The 15171-nt window shown below is 51.7% G+C and overlaps 3 protein-coding genes across 3 annotated transcripts; 2 read left to right on the top strand and 1 right to left on the bottom strand.

Moving 5' to 3' along the window:
• Positions 1 to 793: 793 nt before the first annotated feature.
• PROK1 (prokineticin 1) lies at positions 794 to 4259 on the top strand. The gene is made up of 3 exons (XM_003212869.4): positions 794 to 1430; positions 2381 to 2506; positions 3280 to 4259. The coding sequence occupies exons 1-3, from the start codon at positions 1152 to 1154 to the stop codon at positions 3397 to 3399; spliced, it is 525 nt and encodes a 174-aa protein (XP_003212917.2). The 5' UTR covers positions 794 to 1151; the 3' UTR covers positions 3400 to 4259.
• A 1526-nt stretch (positions 4260 to 5785) lies between these two features.
• Positions 5786 to 8917, top strand: LOC100539842 (embryonic pepsinogen). Its single transcript, XM_003212863.3, has 9 exons — positions 5786 to 5867; positions 5963 to 6125; positions 6375 to 6492; positions 6939 to 7057; positions 7163 to 7362; positions 7657 to 7770; positions 8040 to 8184; positions 8407 to 8505; positions 8674 to 8917. The coding sequence occupies exons 1-9, from the start codon at positions 5812 to 5814 to the stop codon at positions 8809 to 8811; spliced, it is 1152 nt and encodes a 383-aa protein (XP_003212911.1). The 5' UTR covers positions 5786 to 5811; the 3' UTR covers positions 8812 to 8917.
• Positions 8918 to 10496: 1579 nt separating this feature from the next.
• Positions 10497 to 12761, bottom strand: KCNA10 (potassium voltage-gated channel subfamily A member 10). Its single transcript, XM_003212864.4, has one exon. The coding sequence runs from the start codon at positions 12505 to 12507 to the stop codon at positions 10957 to 10959; it is 1551 nt and encodes a 516-aa protein (XP_003212912.1). The 5' UTR covers positions 12508 to 12761; the 3' UTR covers positions 10497 to 10956.
• Between the last annotated feature and the right edge of the window lie 2410 nt (positions 12762 to 15171).

Raw genomic sequence — 15171 nt, forward strand, 5'->3', positions numbered from 1 at the left:
ATCCCCCCTTGCTGGGTGTCCTGCCTGGCCCAGAGCCCTATTTTGGGTTGTTTTCACACTCCTGGGGAGAGACACAGGAAAAAAGATGCAGCTGTGCCCTACCAAGGTTGCATCCCCTTCCCCACAGGGACCCCAAAATCACAGCTCAGTGTCCATTCCCCGCAGCAAAGCTTTAGGACTTCTGGAGGAGGAATTTCTGAGGACTGGGAGAAATTAATTCAAGACCAGGTGGAGACTTCAGCAAAGCAGGAGAACAGCTGCCACTTCAAAAGGAATGCTGGTCTTTGGAGGGGGAAATGGCCAGCTATTTTTAGGCAATTAACTAGACAATTTAACACTGGACTGATGCTATGCAAGAGAAATTCTGCTGACAGCAGAGAACAAAGCTGTACTGCTGTTTGGCAGCCTAGATTCCTAGATTCCTAGGTACCTCAAAGTCCAGGGCTGGAGAAATTCCACTCATTGGGTCAAAATCATGAATACTCCTTCAATTACGGAGGAAAAAATAATGGAGATTTACTTCCAGCCCTTGTGTAAAGTAGCATTGCCACCTCCTGGGCATGTGTGGCTCTGGGCAGTGGGCATGAGTGTGGTCCTGGCCAAACCCAGGCCACGGGAGCCCAGGGCAAGCAACGGCCACGGCTGTGTATTTACATGGATTCATAAAGCTTTCTCCATGCAGAGCTCTGCCCTCACACCCTCCCACTATGTATAAATAAAAGCAGATGCTGATGGTTCATCCTTTCCCGTTTTTAAGCCGCTCCAGCAATCCCTGCTCTTGTTTCCATGTGCTCCCAGCAGACACTCCAGATCGGAGCTATGGGGGCACACACTCAGGACATCCCATATCCTATGAACCACAAATCAAGATATTTACACGCTATGTTCACATACAAACATGCTCTCGTTACCAAACTATATATTTGCTCCTTATTTTATTCTCCACAACCAAGTTTGTCTTTCTATGGGAGGGCCGTGCCATTGCGTTTTGTGCTTTACCATCCAGGATGGACCTTTCTTTCTATTTTCTTTTAGCTCCCTAACTGCAAATTTTTGATTTGATTCTCAGCTACACCTGTCAGGGATAAATATGCAGACGCCTGGGAAATCCAGCTGTGTTAGCTGAGCTGAGAAATAACCCTGGGAAATGGATGGGGGCGGGATGGCTGCTCCGTGAGTATTCCACCCCCCTTCCTCGGTGGGAAAAAAATATTTCTTTCCTACTATTAGCGATGCAGGTCTCATCTGCTTGCTCTGAGCTCATCGGGAGGGAAAAAAAACCTAACAACCCACCCAGGCTGGAGGGGAGGGCAGGGGTATATAGGGCCAGGGCGCAGGCGGCGCGGGCAGACGGCACCATGCGACGGCTGCTGCAGACCCTCTGCCTGCTGCTGCTGCTGCCCTCACACCATGGAGCTGTCATCACAGGGGTAAGTGCAGCCTCAGCTCACTGGCACTCAGCATTTTGGGTCATTTTATGGTTGTTTTTTTTGGAAATAAGGCACCAATGGTGCTCAGCACCCCTATGGGTCGATGTTGCGCTGCTTCTCTTGCTCTCTGGAGTGCGTTGGTGTTTGATTTGTGTTGGGTACTGCTGTATGTTGCTTCATCTGTGCAAAGAGGGGGGCTGAATTTGCTGCCCTGAGCTCAGCATGCTTTGAACTTGCCCTACAGTCTCCCACCTGCACGGTGCAAAGTCACGTTTGGTGTGAACCCAACTGCCTGCCTCTCCCACCCTCCCTGTTTGCACTGAGAAGACAAACACGAGGTGCTTGAACTCCAGCACTGCCTTTCCCTGTTTGCTTTGGGTCATTTTCTGCTTGGTTTTGCAATGTGTTGGTGCTGTTCCCTATCAGTCCTGTTCCTTCTTCCCGTCCTGCTCTGAGCACACGTGAGTGTGAAGTCATCCCACAGGAGTGCAGCTTCTCCCTCTGTTTCTCCTCTAAGCATTGGACCCAGCATGCGGGGAAATGGAGGATTTAGGAACTTTTCCAACTGGGGAGAAAGACAGCTTGATGGGGAGAATGATCCTGATTTAGGCTGGGAGCAGGGCAAGGGCAGCCAAGCTGTGGTCTGTCACTGGTTTTTAGCATTATTTGGGGGCTAAGAGGGTTTTTGGGTGCTCAGGGAGAACTGGGTTGCTTTTGGGGTTTGAGCTGCAAGTTTCTCCCCTATGCATCGCTCCTTTTCTGCAAGCACGTTGGATCCTCATCCTGCAAACCACCCCAAATCCAGGCTGCGCCACAAACCTCCCATCCCACCCCAGAATGGATGAGCTGTGAGCATCCCTTACCTTCCTCCCTAGGCTGCTCCCTCTGACCTAGAGGGGGTGACCAGGGTTGTGGGGGGCAGGCAGGCTGACCCCATTGCCTCTCCCCAGGCCTGTGAGCGAGACCCGCAGTGCGGCAGTGGGACGTGCTGTGCTGTCAGCCTCTGGCTGCGGGGTCTGAGGATGTGCACCCCGCTGGGGCAGGAGGGGGACGAGTGCCATCCCTTCAGCCACAAGGTACCTGGGGGTCCCGTGGGTGGGGGTCCAAGCACTGGGTGAGAAAATGCACTGAGCTCAGCGCATAGGAGAGAATCTCAGTGCACACTGTGGCGTGGAGAGGGGATGGGACAGGTTTGGAATGAAGCTCTGGGCATCGCTATGGGGGTCTGCAGGGAGGCACGGTGCAGTGCTGTCATCCCATAGGGTATTTTCTGCCTGTCCCCACCACCCTAAACCCATCCGGTGCCTTGGGAGCAGGGGCTGAGCAGCCCGACACATTCATTTAAAGCGAACTGCTCCGAATTGATTTGTAAATGCGCTGCCAAGCGGGGAGACGCCTCGTTAATACCGCAGAGCCGCCTGAGCGCTGCGCTCTCCATCCGACGAGAAGCCCCGACGTGTTCGGATTATCCCAAACTGCCATCCCTCTTCCAACTGCAGACACCCGGCCCCGGGGGGCTCCTTCCCTGTGCCCACAGATCGATTGTGCGCGGTGGGGACAAAGATTTAATGATCCCATTCCTCCTTCTGAGGAGGGGACAAAAGCGGAGGGATCAGAAATTCATTTCAGAGCTATTCCCGTGAAACAGCTGAGAAGAAGCAGAGGGAAATTCCCAGGGCTTTGATCCTGCCTGATTATTTTTCACCCGCTTGCAGCCCGAGGGCTGGCAATGGGTCAGGGTTGGGTTAGGGTTTAGATTTAGGGTTCAGTCGGGGTTGTGTTCAGGATTTGGGTTAGGGTTAAGGTTGGGTTGGGGTTTCTCCATTCTCTCTCCCATTTCTCTCTGCAGGTCCCATTCCTGGGGAAGCGCCAGCATCACACCTGCCCCTGTTTGCCCAACTTCAGCTGCTCCAGGTTCCTCGATGGCCGCTATCGCTGCTCGCTCGACTTCAAGAACTTCGACTTTTAGGTGATGGAGCTGTGAGTTTCATCCCAGCCTGCAGCCCCCAGCGCCCATTTCTCTCCCCTCTCTTTGCTCAGTGCACTGTATCCCCCCCCAGACAACCCTACAAGCACTTTTCCGAGCATCGCTACAAGCCACGTGCATGGGGAAACTGAGGCACGGTCAAGCAGAGCTGCTCTGGCACATTGCTTAGCAAAGCTGTGCCCCAGGGCAGATGGAGGACAGCAAATCTCTTTGACCTCCAAAAACCCTTTCATGGAGCATAGCCTGCATGCAGTGGATGCTGTCAGCCAGATTTCGCCTCCATCCATTCTTTTACTGATGAAATTTGGGAGGAGTGAACTTTCTCATCCAACCTGCAATTAAAAGAAACATCTATCAATTAGCTTGGCTAATTAGGGGTTGGGTTTTCCCAGGTGTTCAAGCTCTGGTGCAAAGCATCATGCAATGCCATGTGTTTACTGGGGGACTGGGGGGGAGTGGATCTGTCTGCTGCCCAGTGGAGGTCTGTGGGATGTGGGGAGTTTTCTACGTCAGCTTCTATTTCTGGTGGTCAAATTTGAGAGGACAATGCATCCCTTAAAGCAGTGGCAGTGCTTGAAGGCAAAGCTGGCTGTGGGGCATGGAAGTGCTCGGGGTCTGTGCCCCCCCTCCTCTTTTTGGTGCATTTTTATGGGGTTTGGTGCTATTGTAGTAATTGTTTCTGTTTCTAAGGATGCCCATTGGATGTCTGTGGCAGATGCTGTGTTAATGGAGAATGTAAAATAAACAAGACTGGGAGAAAGCTTCCCCACCCTTCTGTCTCCCCCAGTGAAATATTGTATTTTGGGTGAAAATAAAACATTGCAATGCCTGGGTTGATTTTATTTAGTTGTGTGGTTTGTTGTTGTTGTCGTTTTAATATGCATCAAAATAAATCCTTATCTCCACGAGCAGCTTGGTTAAGATACAAACCTCACATATCTCATTGGTTTGGAGGGGATCAGATATAAGGAGAAAGTCCTTTACTCGGGGGGTGGTGATGGGGTTGGGAAGATGGGAATGGGCCTTCCTTGTGTCCTGGTGGGTCTGAGCAGATGGGAATGGGCTTTCCTGGAGGTGTCCATGGCTGGGTTGGATGGGGCAACCTGTTCTAATGCCTGGTTTAGTGGTTGGCAGCCCTGCCAATGGCTGGTGCTTGGATGGGGCAACCTGTTCTAATGCCTGGTTTAGTGGTTGGCAGCCCTGCCAATGGCTGGTGCTTGGAACTAGAAGGTCTTTGAGGTCCCTTCCAGCCCAACTGTTCTATGATTCTGTGATTCCTTGTGTCCTAGTGGGCCTGATCTGATGGGAATGGGCATTGCTTGTGTTTGAGGGGGATGTTGGGTGCAACCCTGCAGCATGCACGTGTTGCTGGTTCATCCAGCCCAGCCCCAACCCGTTCCCACCATTGTCCAGCTCAACAGAACAATTCCAGCTGGTTCCCATTACGCAGGTGAAGAAATCGTCATGTATCCTTGCTTTACCCAATGACAAGAGCAGGGCCCATTGCAGAAAGCTGCTCACCTTGCAGCGGTGGGACGCACAGCATCACTTCAAGGCTTCAATGGAAACTGCGATAGGGGACTCAAACAACAGAGACAAAAGGGGTCTGTCAGCTTTGCTCTGCTATCATCAGAGAAACCCAACCCCTACCGTGATGCTGGTGGCTGCCTCTGGCTTTTGGGGCCTGGGGGGGCTCAAACAGAGCTGATAGGGGGCTCCTTGTATCACCCGACCCCAGCCAAGCTCCCCAGTGAGCAGTGCAAGCTGATGCCTGTAGCAATTAGCAGTGCTGCTGATAGCAGGGTGCTCATTAAGGTGTTTAATCTTGGGTTAATGGTCTCCGTATCGCTGGGCACACAGCACATAGAAAGGGGTCGGCATGCTGCGGGGGTCACCTTTCCCATGGGCTGTTTGTATCCCACTTAACTAATTGGTTTTGCAGATAACAGCAAGCCAGGACGTGCAGGCGGCCCTCACACCCATGTCCCCACACTGAGGGGCCCCCTTTCCCATTCCAACCTGGGACAGACCCTCTGTAGTCGGGGGGGAGTTTGCACAAAGCTGGGGTCCCACTGCTGCGTGTGTTTCAGATACCCAAATGGAAAGCGACTGCAAAATTTGGTGCCCACAGTCTGGTGGGGGATAAAGGATTTGGGGTGTTCAAGGATGGGGGCAGAGCGGGAGCACCTTGCTGTCCCCACACCCCTGGTGACGTGTGGATGTTGGGTGTTGTTTGCCATGAGTGCCAGCACCTGGGTGTCACCGGGGGTACCTTGGCCGGGTGCCCACCAGGTGGGGACGGCTCCATGCCTGCCCTTGGCCCCACGGGTGGGGAGGACTGGGGCTATTTAAGCCACGGAGCATTTCTCCTTGCAACCCCGCATCCTTGGCACAATGCAATTCCTGGTGCTCCTGTGTGTGGTTCTTGCTCTCTCCGATGGCATCACCAGGTGAGCCCCTGCAGCATCACTCTGCTCTGATAGTGCACTGCCAGATGCTGCTGCAAGCAGCCAGCTCCTGGCTCACTCTGTTTTTCTTTTTCCAGGCTGCCCTTGGACAGGGGAAAGAAGCTGAGAGAGATCCTCCGGGAGAAGGGCTTGCTGCACCGCTTCCTCCAGCATCACCACTACGACATCGGCACCAAATTCCCGCATGCTTTTCCTGATGTGCTCACTGTGGTCACCGAGCCCCTGCTGAACACCCTGGACGTGAGTGCTGGCTTTGACCCACAGCAGTGAAACCCAGGGATGGTTTGTGGCATGCCCATCCCTGTGACTGTGCCATGCATGGACCAAACCCTGAGGTGTTTCCCCCAAAAGTTAATATCTTTTACCTCTTCCCATCCAGCAGCTCTGCTGCAAGCAGAGTGTCCCCATGCATGCATAGAAGGCTGCGAGCCTGGGGCAGATCCATGCCCAATTTATGCCCTAAAAGCATCTCTTGATCCTGTCCCATAGATGGAATACTATGGGACCATCTCCATTGGCACCCCTCCGCAGGACTTCACTGTGGTCTTCGACACTGGCTCCTCCAACCTCTGGGTTCCCTCTGTCTCCTGCACCAGCCCAGCTTGCCGTAAGTAGCAGTGTGCAGGACTCCCTGTTTTGGCAGGGCAACACATCCTGGGCTTATAGCTGCAGGATCAACGCAGATTTTGGGGTGACACTGTTCAGGGATCGGAGGGCAGCATGGTGAGGTTCTGGATCCTGCTGGATCTGCACAATATGCTGACGGGATGAGTGTTTGGGGTGTAGGAACTGCTAAGTGTTCTGCTCCATGGGGCTGTGTGTGTTGCCTCAGTTTCCCTATCTACCTCAAAGGAGCGATGGGTTATCCTACAGATCCCTGGCATTAAGATGCAGTAGGGATGCATAGCAAATGTTCACAGCTAAATTGTTCCTGCAGCAGGGTAATAAATGGCAGGTCTAAACAGCAATTCAGCAGGGTTCCGACTCCCACGCTATCCTTATGGCTCAGCCTTGCTGAAAATCTTCATTTTTGGTTTCCCACTTACCTTCTAGAAAGCCATCAGATGTTTAACCCATCGCAGTCCTCCACCTACAAAAGCACAGGGCAGAACCTGTCCATTCACTATGGCACTGGTGACATGGAGGGCACCGTGGGCTGCGACACCGTCACTGTAAGTGTCACGATGGCATCTCAGTGCCTTCTTCTGTGCCTTCTCCACCCAATTCCCACCTGCATTGCAATGTCCCAGAGCTAAAAGTGTTGTCCCCATCCCTAGGTTGCATCACTGATGGACACCAACCAGCTCTTTGGCTTGAGTACCTCCGAGCCTGGCCAATTCTTTGTCTATGTCAAATTTGATGGGATCTTGGGCTTGGGCTACCCAAGTTTGGCTGCTGATGGAATCACTCCGGTCTTTGATAACATGGTGAATGAGAGCTTGCTGGAGCAGAACCTCTTCTCAGTCTATCTATCCCGGTAAGATGCATCAGTCCTGAGGGCTGGGGGAGGTAGCAGGTGGGTTTGGTTCAGATCATTGCACTTGCTGGGCTCCTCCACTGCCACTGATGCTACCTGGCTGTTGTCTGTATGTCGTGGTGGATAGGGACAGGAGAGCATGCTGCTGTTGTGCCATGGCCCTGCTGGTGCCCAGCAATGAGAATGTGACCGTGGTGTCACAGACAGCATCTGATGCATGGCACTCCCAGCCCCTTGTTTTAAGGTGACAGCCCTGGCAAACCCTTCGGTGTTTTTCTTTCATGTGTCATCCAGTGAGACAATGGGGAGCATGGTCATCTTTGGGGGAATTGATGATTCCTATTTCACTGGCTCCATCAACTGGATTCCTGTTTCTTACCAGGGTTACTGGCAGATCTCCATGGACAGGTAACGAAATGACTGCTGATTTATGTTCATTTCTAACCGTTGTTTCTCAAGAGACCCACGAACCTCATAGGCTTTCTGCTGGCACTAACACACCATGGTGCAGAAGGCCAAGAGACCAAACCCCACCAGGTGATTCCCACCTGATTTGGGGATGCTTCTCCTCCGTTGGTTCTTCTCTTGCACTAAGCCTGTTCCCTTGGGACTGTGTTTGAAAGCATCACCAGGATGCAAGGCGAGTGCCTTGTCTCTTCTTCCTTCCCTCCTGCCAGCATCATCGTGAACAAGCAGGAGATTGCGTGCAGCAGTGGCTGCCAAGCCATCATTGACACTGGCACATCCCTTGTGGCCGGGCCGGCCTCAGACATTAATGACATCCAGAGTGCAGTCGGGGCCAATCAGAACTCATATGGAGAGGTAAGAATGTCCATGTCCTCCTCTGTTAGTGCTGGTGCAGCCTGGCACACACCACGCACAGACACAGCATATCTACACCAATCCATCCCTGCTGCTCCAACAGAGACCTCCACGGGACTCTCCCAGTCTCTGGTTTACACCAACCAAATCAAATCCCCCCCCATTTTGTCCCATCAGTGTGTTGCCTCTTACCTAAGCGCCTCTTTCCTCCGCCCTCTGCAGTACAACGTGAACTGCAGCCATGTCCTTGCCATGCCTGATGTTGTCTTTGTCATCGGTGGCATTCAGTATCCCGTGCCTGCCTTGGCTTACACCGAGCAGGTAAGGAGGAACCATGGCAACAAAGCCAGTCTCCATGTCCTTTTACTTTTTCCAATGGCTCTCATGGCTTTGGCTTCTCCATGAGAGACGGTCAAGAGCCTCCAAAGCAACCCAACAAAAGCTACTAATCCACATTTTCCCCATTTGCCTCCTCTGGCTCAAATGCAGAATGACCAAGGAACCTGCATGAGCAGCTTCCAGAATAGCTCTGCAGACCTCTGGATCTTGGGAGATGTCTTCATCAGAGTCTACTACAGCATCTTCGACCGGGCCAACAACCGTGTCGGACTGGCCAAGGCTATTTAGATCTACTGAGATGACAGCACTCAACCAGAGCATGACTGTGTTTTTTAGAGCAGAAAGAGGTCTCTTCTAAGGTGTCCTTGCTTACATGCAAATAAAATGTTGATGGTGTGGAGTTGGTGGCTGCACATTTATTGGTGATAAAAGGGCAGGATTTAGGGAGGAGGTGTCATATACTTGCTGCTTCGTGGTGGTGGTGACAGAATTTTGGGACAACTGACCAAGACTGGGCTGCTGGGAGCTGAGGCTTATAGGAAGGCTTTGTACAGGGAATGTATCTAATGAGCAATACTGGAAAATCTCAATTTCCATCCAGGGAAGGTGAATTCCCCACCCCAGACCAACAGACTGGAGACCCCCATTGCAAATCCTCTGCACACAGCTGTGCATGTGTAGAGAGGAAGCCTTGCTTCAATTTCTACAGCTTATAGCACTCCACTGCCAACTGCTCTACCACTGTTATGAGCCCAGTGCAGCAGGGCTCAGCAGCCCTGGTGGGACCAAGACCCCATCAAGCACGAATGAGAGTGGGGAGCACACACACTGGGACTGCTGTCATACTTTTATGGCTAAGAAATGTCTGTCCTGGAGTGCCATCTCGTGGCTGTGGTTCCAAAAATGTATTTCTGTGCACAGGGGAAGTGTGGAAATAAGCGGTGCCAAAAGGATGCTCCAAGGCTTGCTAGGAAATTTTGGATTGAAGGAAGAAGGAGATGGTCCTAGCTGAAAAATATGTCAACCCTCCCTATGAGCATTGAAAGCTCGACGCTTTCTGCTATGAAATAAAAAGAGAAACGTGGTAAACCTGCTGGAAAGGAGCTGGGGGTTTCTCAGAGTGCTGCTCTCCAGCTGTCCCTGCAGATGCCTGGTGTGAAAAAGATCTGGTTGTAGGAATTCCACCCCTCCAACCAGAAGCTCTGCAGCAGAGCAGAATCTGGGTTAGGTGGGTGTAGAATCTCTGCTAGGGGGAAAATCCCAGCACGCCCCAACTCACGTTTTACATCAGACTGGGAATGAGAATAAATAAAGAAATAATCTTTCAGCACTCCTTTCTGAATGAAATAGCAAACCAGAGATTGCTGGCACGTTGCATAATGATCACGCCGACCCTTCAGGAGATGAGACATCGAGTAGAACAGATGTGGGATACAAAGCGGATGCGTAGATACTGCATGAGAAGCTGTGATTTTAATGTAGGCAGAAACATCAAAAAAAGCCAACCGAAACAGAGAAGTTGGAACAAAATGTTTTTGTCAGAAGAAAACCTGCTGGCATTAGAGAGAATAGCATAATGATCTGTTTCTGTTTCTCCCCTTCAAAAGTGCCTATGGAAATCTGCACGTTTTCGAAAACCAGAAGTGCCTTTTGCAATGCAGAGCCAAGCTGTCAGGAAACGTCAGCCCTCGTTACTCTGTGCTCCATTTGCAGCAACATAAGTGACAATAAAAGCTACAAGGTCACGGAGATTGATCCCAAAGGGCATTCGTGCACCAGATAACCCACAAGTCGAATGTTTGTTTGCATTAAAAGTCCCCCCTGCCCTTCTCAGAGCTCAGCTGGTCCACCAGAACCCCCATGGGCACTGAGCCACGGCCCTTCCTTAGTGGCTGTACAGCTGCATCCTGTCCTCATCCCTCTCTTTCTAAATCCCTGCACCCACTGGCTCGGTCCCATCCATCATCATCCACCCTGCTGTGCCACCAGCACAGATCAGGGAACTGAATCTGCAGAGGAAACATTGATAATGCGCTGAGAAGAGCAGGGAGATGGGACTACCTCTGCCCCTGGGAAAGCTGGGTGGCACCAGAGAAAGCATTTCTTGTATTTTTTCCCCTTTTTGCCTCGCAGTAAATGGGGAAAATCTCTGATGCTGTGGTCAGGAAAGATGAATGTCAAACAGGTGAGCACTGAGTAATAAAAAGCAGACCGATGGGCATGGAAGAGAGATAAGAAAGATGATATTTATTTGAACAGCCACGGGAAATCAAAGATTGAAAACGTCTAGAAAAAAAAAATAAATAAAAGCAGCAGCACATTTGGTTTAAAATAAAATAAAATAAAAACAACAACAAAACAGCTTGCAGATGTTGCATGCCTTATCCAGCCCACCCCACCTGACAGCGCTCAGCTCTGCCACGGAAACAAGCATCATTTTTTGGCCTTGTCTCGAGGGTAACCCCCATTGGTCTTATTGAGAGACTCCATGCTGTCGTTGCCCGTCACCACGCTGTTGAGTATCCTCTCCACCTCCCCGGGCAGAATTTGCTTTTCTTCGTTCTCTGTCTCCCTGTGGTAGAAATAGTTAAAGTTTGAGACGATGACGGGGACGGGCAGGGCGATGGTCAGCACTCCTGCAATAGCACACAGCGTGCCCACGATCTTCCCACCCAAGGTGGTGGGACACATATCACCATAGCCAACGGTCGTCATCGTGACCACGGCCCACCAGAAGCCATCGGGGATGCTGGAGAAATGGGACTGTGGCTCGTCCACTTCTGCAAAATAGATGGCGCTGGAGAAGAGGATGACGCCGATGAAGAGGAAGAAGATGAGCAAGCCCAGCTCCCGCATGCTGGCTTTGAGGGTCTGCCCCAGGATCTGCAGCCCCTTGGAGTGCCGGGACAGCTTGAAGATCCGGAAGACCCGCACCAAGCGGATGATCCGTAGGATGGCCAAGGACATGTTCTGCTGCCCGTTGAGTTCACTCTGCTGGATCAGCTCAGTGGTGAGCGTCACGAAGTAGGGGATGATGGACACAATGTCAATAATGTTCATGATGTTCTTGAAGAACTCGGTCTTGCTAGGGCAAACGATGAATCGGACGAACAGCTCGAAGGAGAACCAGATGATGCAGGCAGTCTCTATGACAAAGAAAGGGTCTGTGAAGGTGCTGTGGGCCAGCAAGGTGTCCGTCGTATTCTTAGAAAGCTCCTGGGTGGACTTATACTCCCTTTCCTCTCTGAACTCTGGCAAGGTCTCCATGCAGAAGATGATGATGGAGATGACGATGACCAGGACAGAGACCAAAGCTACACCTCTGGCCGCGCTGGAGCTTTCGGGGTACTCAAAGAGCAGCCAGAATTGCCTATGAAAGTCATTGGTTGGTAAGAGGGTCTCAGGGTCCTTGATAAACCCTTCATCCTCCCTGAACTGGTCCATGGCTTCGTCACCCAGCTCATAGAAGGTGATTTCATCAGCAAAGACATCAATGGGCACGTTGGACGGACGCCGGATTTTCCCACCGGATTGGTAATAGTACAGGATCCCATCAAAACTGGGCCTGTTCCTATCGAAGAAATATTCATTCCTCATGGAGTCAAAGTAACGCATCCTCTTCTCTGGGTCACCAAGCAAGGTCTCCGGGAACTGGTTGAGGGTCTTGAGCCGTGTCTCAAACCTCAGCCCAGCGATGTTGATGATGACTCGCTGGTCCCCCTCCTCCATCCCCACCCGCTCCCCCACCAGGTGCTCGCTGAACTCAGCAGAGAACCTGGAGAAAATGGTCTCATTGTTGGCGTTGTCACTGTTGATGAGGATTCTCCAGTTGGAGAGGAGGTTGGCGCAGCTGGGATGGCCTTTCCGCGACTGGCTGGCAGGGCTGAGGTCGTTTGAATAACAGGGATCCTCCACGATCTGATCAGCGTTGTCAAAACTGACTAGTGCCACCTCCATCTCCTTCCAACTGGACACGTCCATCATACACTAATCAGATTAGCAGCATAAATCCCCGGGTCGAATGCCGGCAGCTTGCTTCTTTCCCACGCTATGAGAATCTGCAAGCAAACAGACAGGGAGACAGATGAACTGTGCGTGAGGCTCACTTCGCTTGACCGAAGAGAATGGAACAAACCTGAGGTCAGAAAACCCCGCGTGTCTTAACACACTCCTTAATTTCATCTGCATTGTACTTCTCTGTATTTTTTCAGATCCTGTGGGCCCCGTTGGCACGGCTTCGTTGTCATCACGAAAGCTCTCAATTTCTACAGCACCCAAGGATAGAAGATCAAGCAGCAGCACCAGGAGGGGGAGGATCCAGGTGTCCCACCCAGGCTTTGCCCACCCATCCCAAGCTTTGTTTGTTACAGCCTTGCTCCAGCTGGCAGTGAGACTGGTCAAACTGGAGGTGCTGGGTGACCTGACGTATGGGAATCAATTCCCAAAGCAGAGGTCAGGAGAGGTTCTGAGGTGTGCCAACCATGAGGAAGGCAGGATGGGAGGAGAAGGAAGCATCTATGAGCCTTGGAGAACTCCTCTGTTCTGCATGAGCAGGGGCATGAACTGGGACTCCTTGTATCGACCCAGCACTCTGGGTGGGTGGTGAACCAATTTCAGGTTGAGAGAGAAATCCTGGGAACATTTACACCCAAAATGCATTCATCCTGACCACTGCACCCATTTATTTTCCCCTCCTTTCCCCCCATTCAGCTCTCTCCCCTCCAAATGTGCTTTCCAGTCATACAGACAAGAGGTGCTGCTCCATTTTCCACGTGCTCACAAATCACCAAGGGCACACTGGTTTTCTTACCCAGCAAAGTTCAGCAAAAGGGACTGAAAAACCCAAAAGCCCTCAATTGCCAGGAATAGCAGTGCAATCCAGGCCACGTCCACATGGGGACCAGTCCTGTGCTGGGGCTGTGAGCACACAGCATCACCTCACTGAGCCTGAGCCACTGGGGGCTCCAAATTGTTCCCCACACTTCCCTTAGGACAGGACTCATCTGTCCAGGCTGGGACAAGCTAAAAACCTAAATCTGCTGGAGGAGATGTTAGAATTCTAGTTAGCTACATTGCAAGCTCAAAAGCAGAATTTCATACAGGAGCCAGTGGTGTTCATCTCTCTTTGCTTGAATGAAAAACACAGAGCAGGGCTGCTCGTAGGTATCTCCCTGGAGCTTTGGTTTTGTACCCATTTTCTTACATGGAGACACTGAGAAAGGAGCATTTGGGGCAATGCAGCTGAAAATAGAGCTAGAAGAAGCAGCAGTGTGTTTCAGACCTGGGGCAAAGGTGAGCAGCCCCAGAACTGAGTCCTTGAGCCCAGGGGTGGAGTTGGCCAGGGTTAATGTGAACCCAAGGTGCTGCAGCTCTCCATGGGTTCAGCTCACACCCGAGGTTTCGGCAGCTCAAAGCTGCTGTGAGCGAGGCAAGATACAGCTTTGGGGCAGCCCGCATCTCTGTGTCCACACAGCATCAGCAGCCAGGCTGAGAGGAAGGATGCTGAGAGCAACCCAGCCTGAACAAGGCTCATTTGGAGGGAGAAAAAGGCACAAAGAAGACAAATGAGGAGAACTGACCTCACATTCATGGCACCTCACCCCTGCTGCAGCCCAGGAGGGAACCTGGAGCCTCACTCAGCATCAAAGCAACCTCAGGGCAGCTTGAGCTGATTGTGAAATTGCATCTGAAGTCAGTACCGTGAGACATCTTGGTTTTAGAAAACATTAAGGGTGCTTAACTCCTAACAGTGTGCAAGAAGACTCCCAAGCCCTCACTTCTTCAGCCTGAGATTTCGAGGAGGCTGCGATCCTTCAGGATCTGGCTCTGCTCTGGAGCCCATGTGCAGATCGCACTGAGCCCTGGCACCATCCCTCAGGGCAAAACGGAGGCAAAGAGCAGGAAGCTGAATGGCACTTCTTAGTTCCCTTCCATGCATTTTAGCCCCATTTGCAGCCATCGGGGAACCTGGAGAGGCAAAGCAGGGCTGTGACCCTCCTCTCAATGCCTTCAGACTCCCAAAGCATGCTGACATCTGCCTGTCCCTACACCCAGAGATCGGTGTCCCACCTGTCCCAGAGCCCGGAACACCTCTTCTGTCTCATTTTAAATTTAGACCAAATTAATGGCACTTCCCAAAGGCACAAAGCAATCTCTCCAAGCAAGAACAGAGCCACATGCTTTGCAACACGCGCTCCAGGCTCCGACTAGAAAGTCGTCTCATTTTTTCCTCCTAAATCACCTAACATCTGCTTCTCAGAATCTGATTAACTAATACGCTTCATCCAAAATCCCTGGCTGGGAAGGGGAAAAAAAAAACAACAACAAAAAAACACCAACAAGACAGAGAAACTGCAAAAGACAGAGGTCATTTGAGAGAGAGCTTGCGTTTTCCCCATCAAACCCCGACGGCAAGTCAGGAAATGGGGTGTGTTGTGTCCACCATCCCCTCTGCAACCACACACCAACATCCCCACACACAAGTCCCCCAGCTCTGCTCCCATCCCCACTCAAACCTCACACACGTGGGCAAGTGACAGCATTCTTTGAGGTCCCCACAGAGAAGCAGAGGTGCTGAACTGCCTCCCCCGGCCCCCTCCCCATCACCCCTGTGCTCCACGAGACATGCAGTGATTTCTCCCTTAGCCC

Source organism: Meleagris gallopavo, chromosome 28 (genome assembly GCF_000146605.3).
Source record: "Meleagris gallopavo isolate NT-WF06-2002-E0010 breed Aviagen turkey brand Nicholas breeding stock chromosome 28, Turkey_5.1, whole genome shotgun sequence".
Classification (NCBI taxonomy): Eukaryota; Metazoa; Chordata; class Aves; order Galliformes; family Phasianidae; genus Meleagris; species Meleagris gallopavo.

What these genes read in the sequence shown, in the direction of transcription:
- PROK1 (XM_003212869.4), top strand. Translation starts at nt 1,152, where the DNA reads ATGGGGGCGGGATGGCTGCTCCGTGAGTATTCCACCCCCCTTCCTCGG. An exon ending in ATGGAGCTGTCATCACAGGG is followed by an intron (nt 1,431 to 2,380) that starts GTAAGTGCAGCC and finishes GCCTCTCCCCAG; the next exon opens with GCCTGTGAGCGAGACCCGCA. An exon ending in GCCATCCCTTCAGCCACAAG is followed by an intron (nt 2,507 to 3,279) that starts GTACCTGGGGGT and finishes TTCTCTCTGCAG; the next exon opens with GTCCCATTCCTGGGGAAGCG.
- LOC100539842 (XM_003212863.3), top strand. Translation starts at nt 5,812, where the DNA reads ATGCAATTCCTGGTGCTCCTGTGTGTGGTTCTTGCTCTCTCCGATGGC. An exon ending in CTGCACCAGCCCAGCTTGCC is followed by an intron (nt 6,493 to 6,938) that starts GTAAGTAGCAGT and finishes CTTACCTTCTAG; the next exon opens with AAAGCCATCAGATGTTTAAC. An exon ending in TTCTCAGTCTATCTATCCCG is followed by an intron (nt 7,363 to 7,656) that starts GTAAGATGCATC and finishes TGTGTCATCCAG; the next exon opens with TGAGACAATGGGGAGCATGG.
- KCNA10 (XM_003212864.4), bottom strand. Translation starts at nt 12,507, where the DNA reads ATGATGGACGTGTCCAGTTGGAAGGAGATGGAGGTGGCACTAGTCAGT.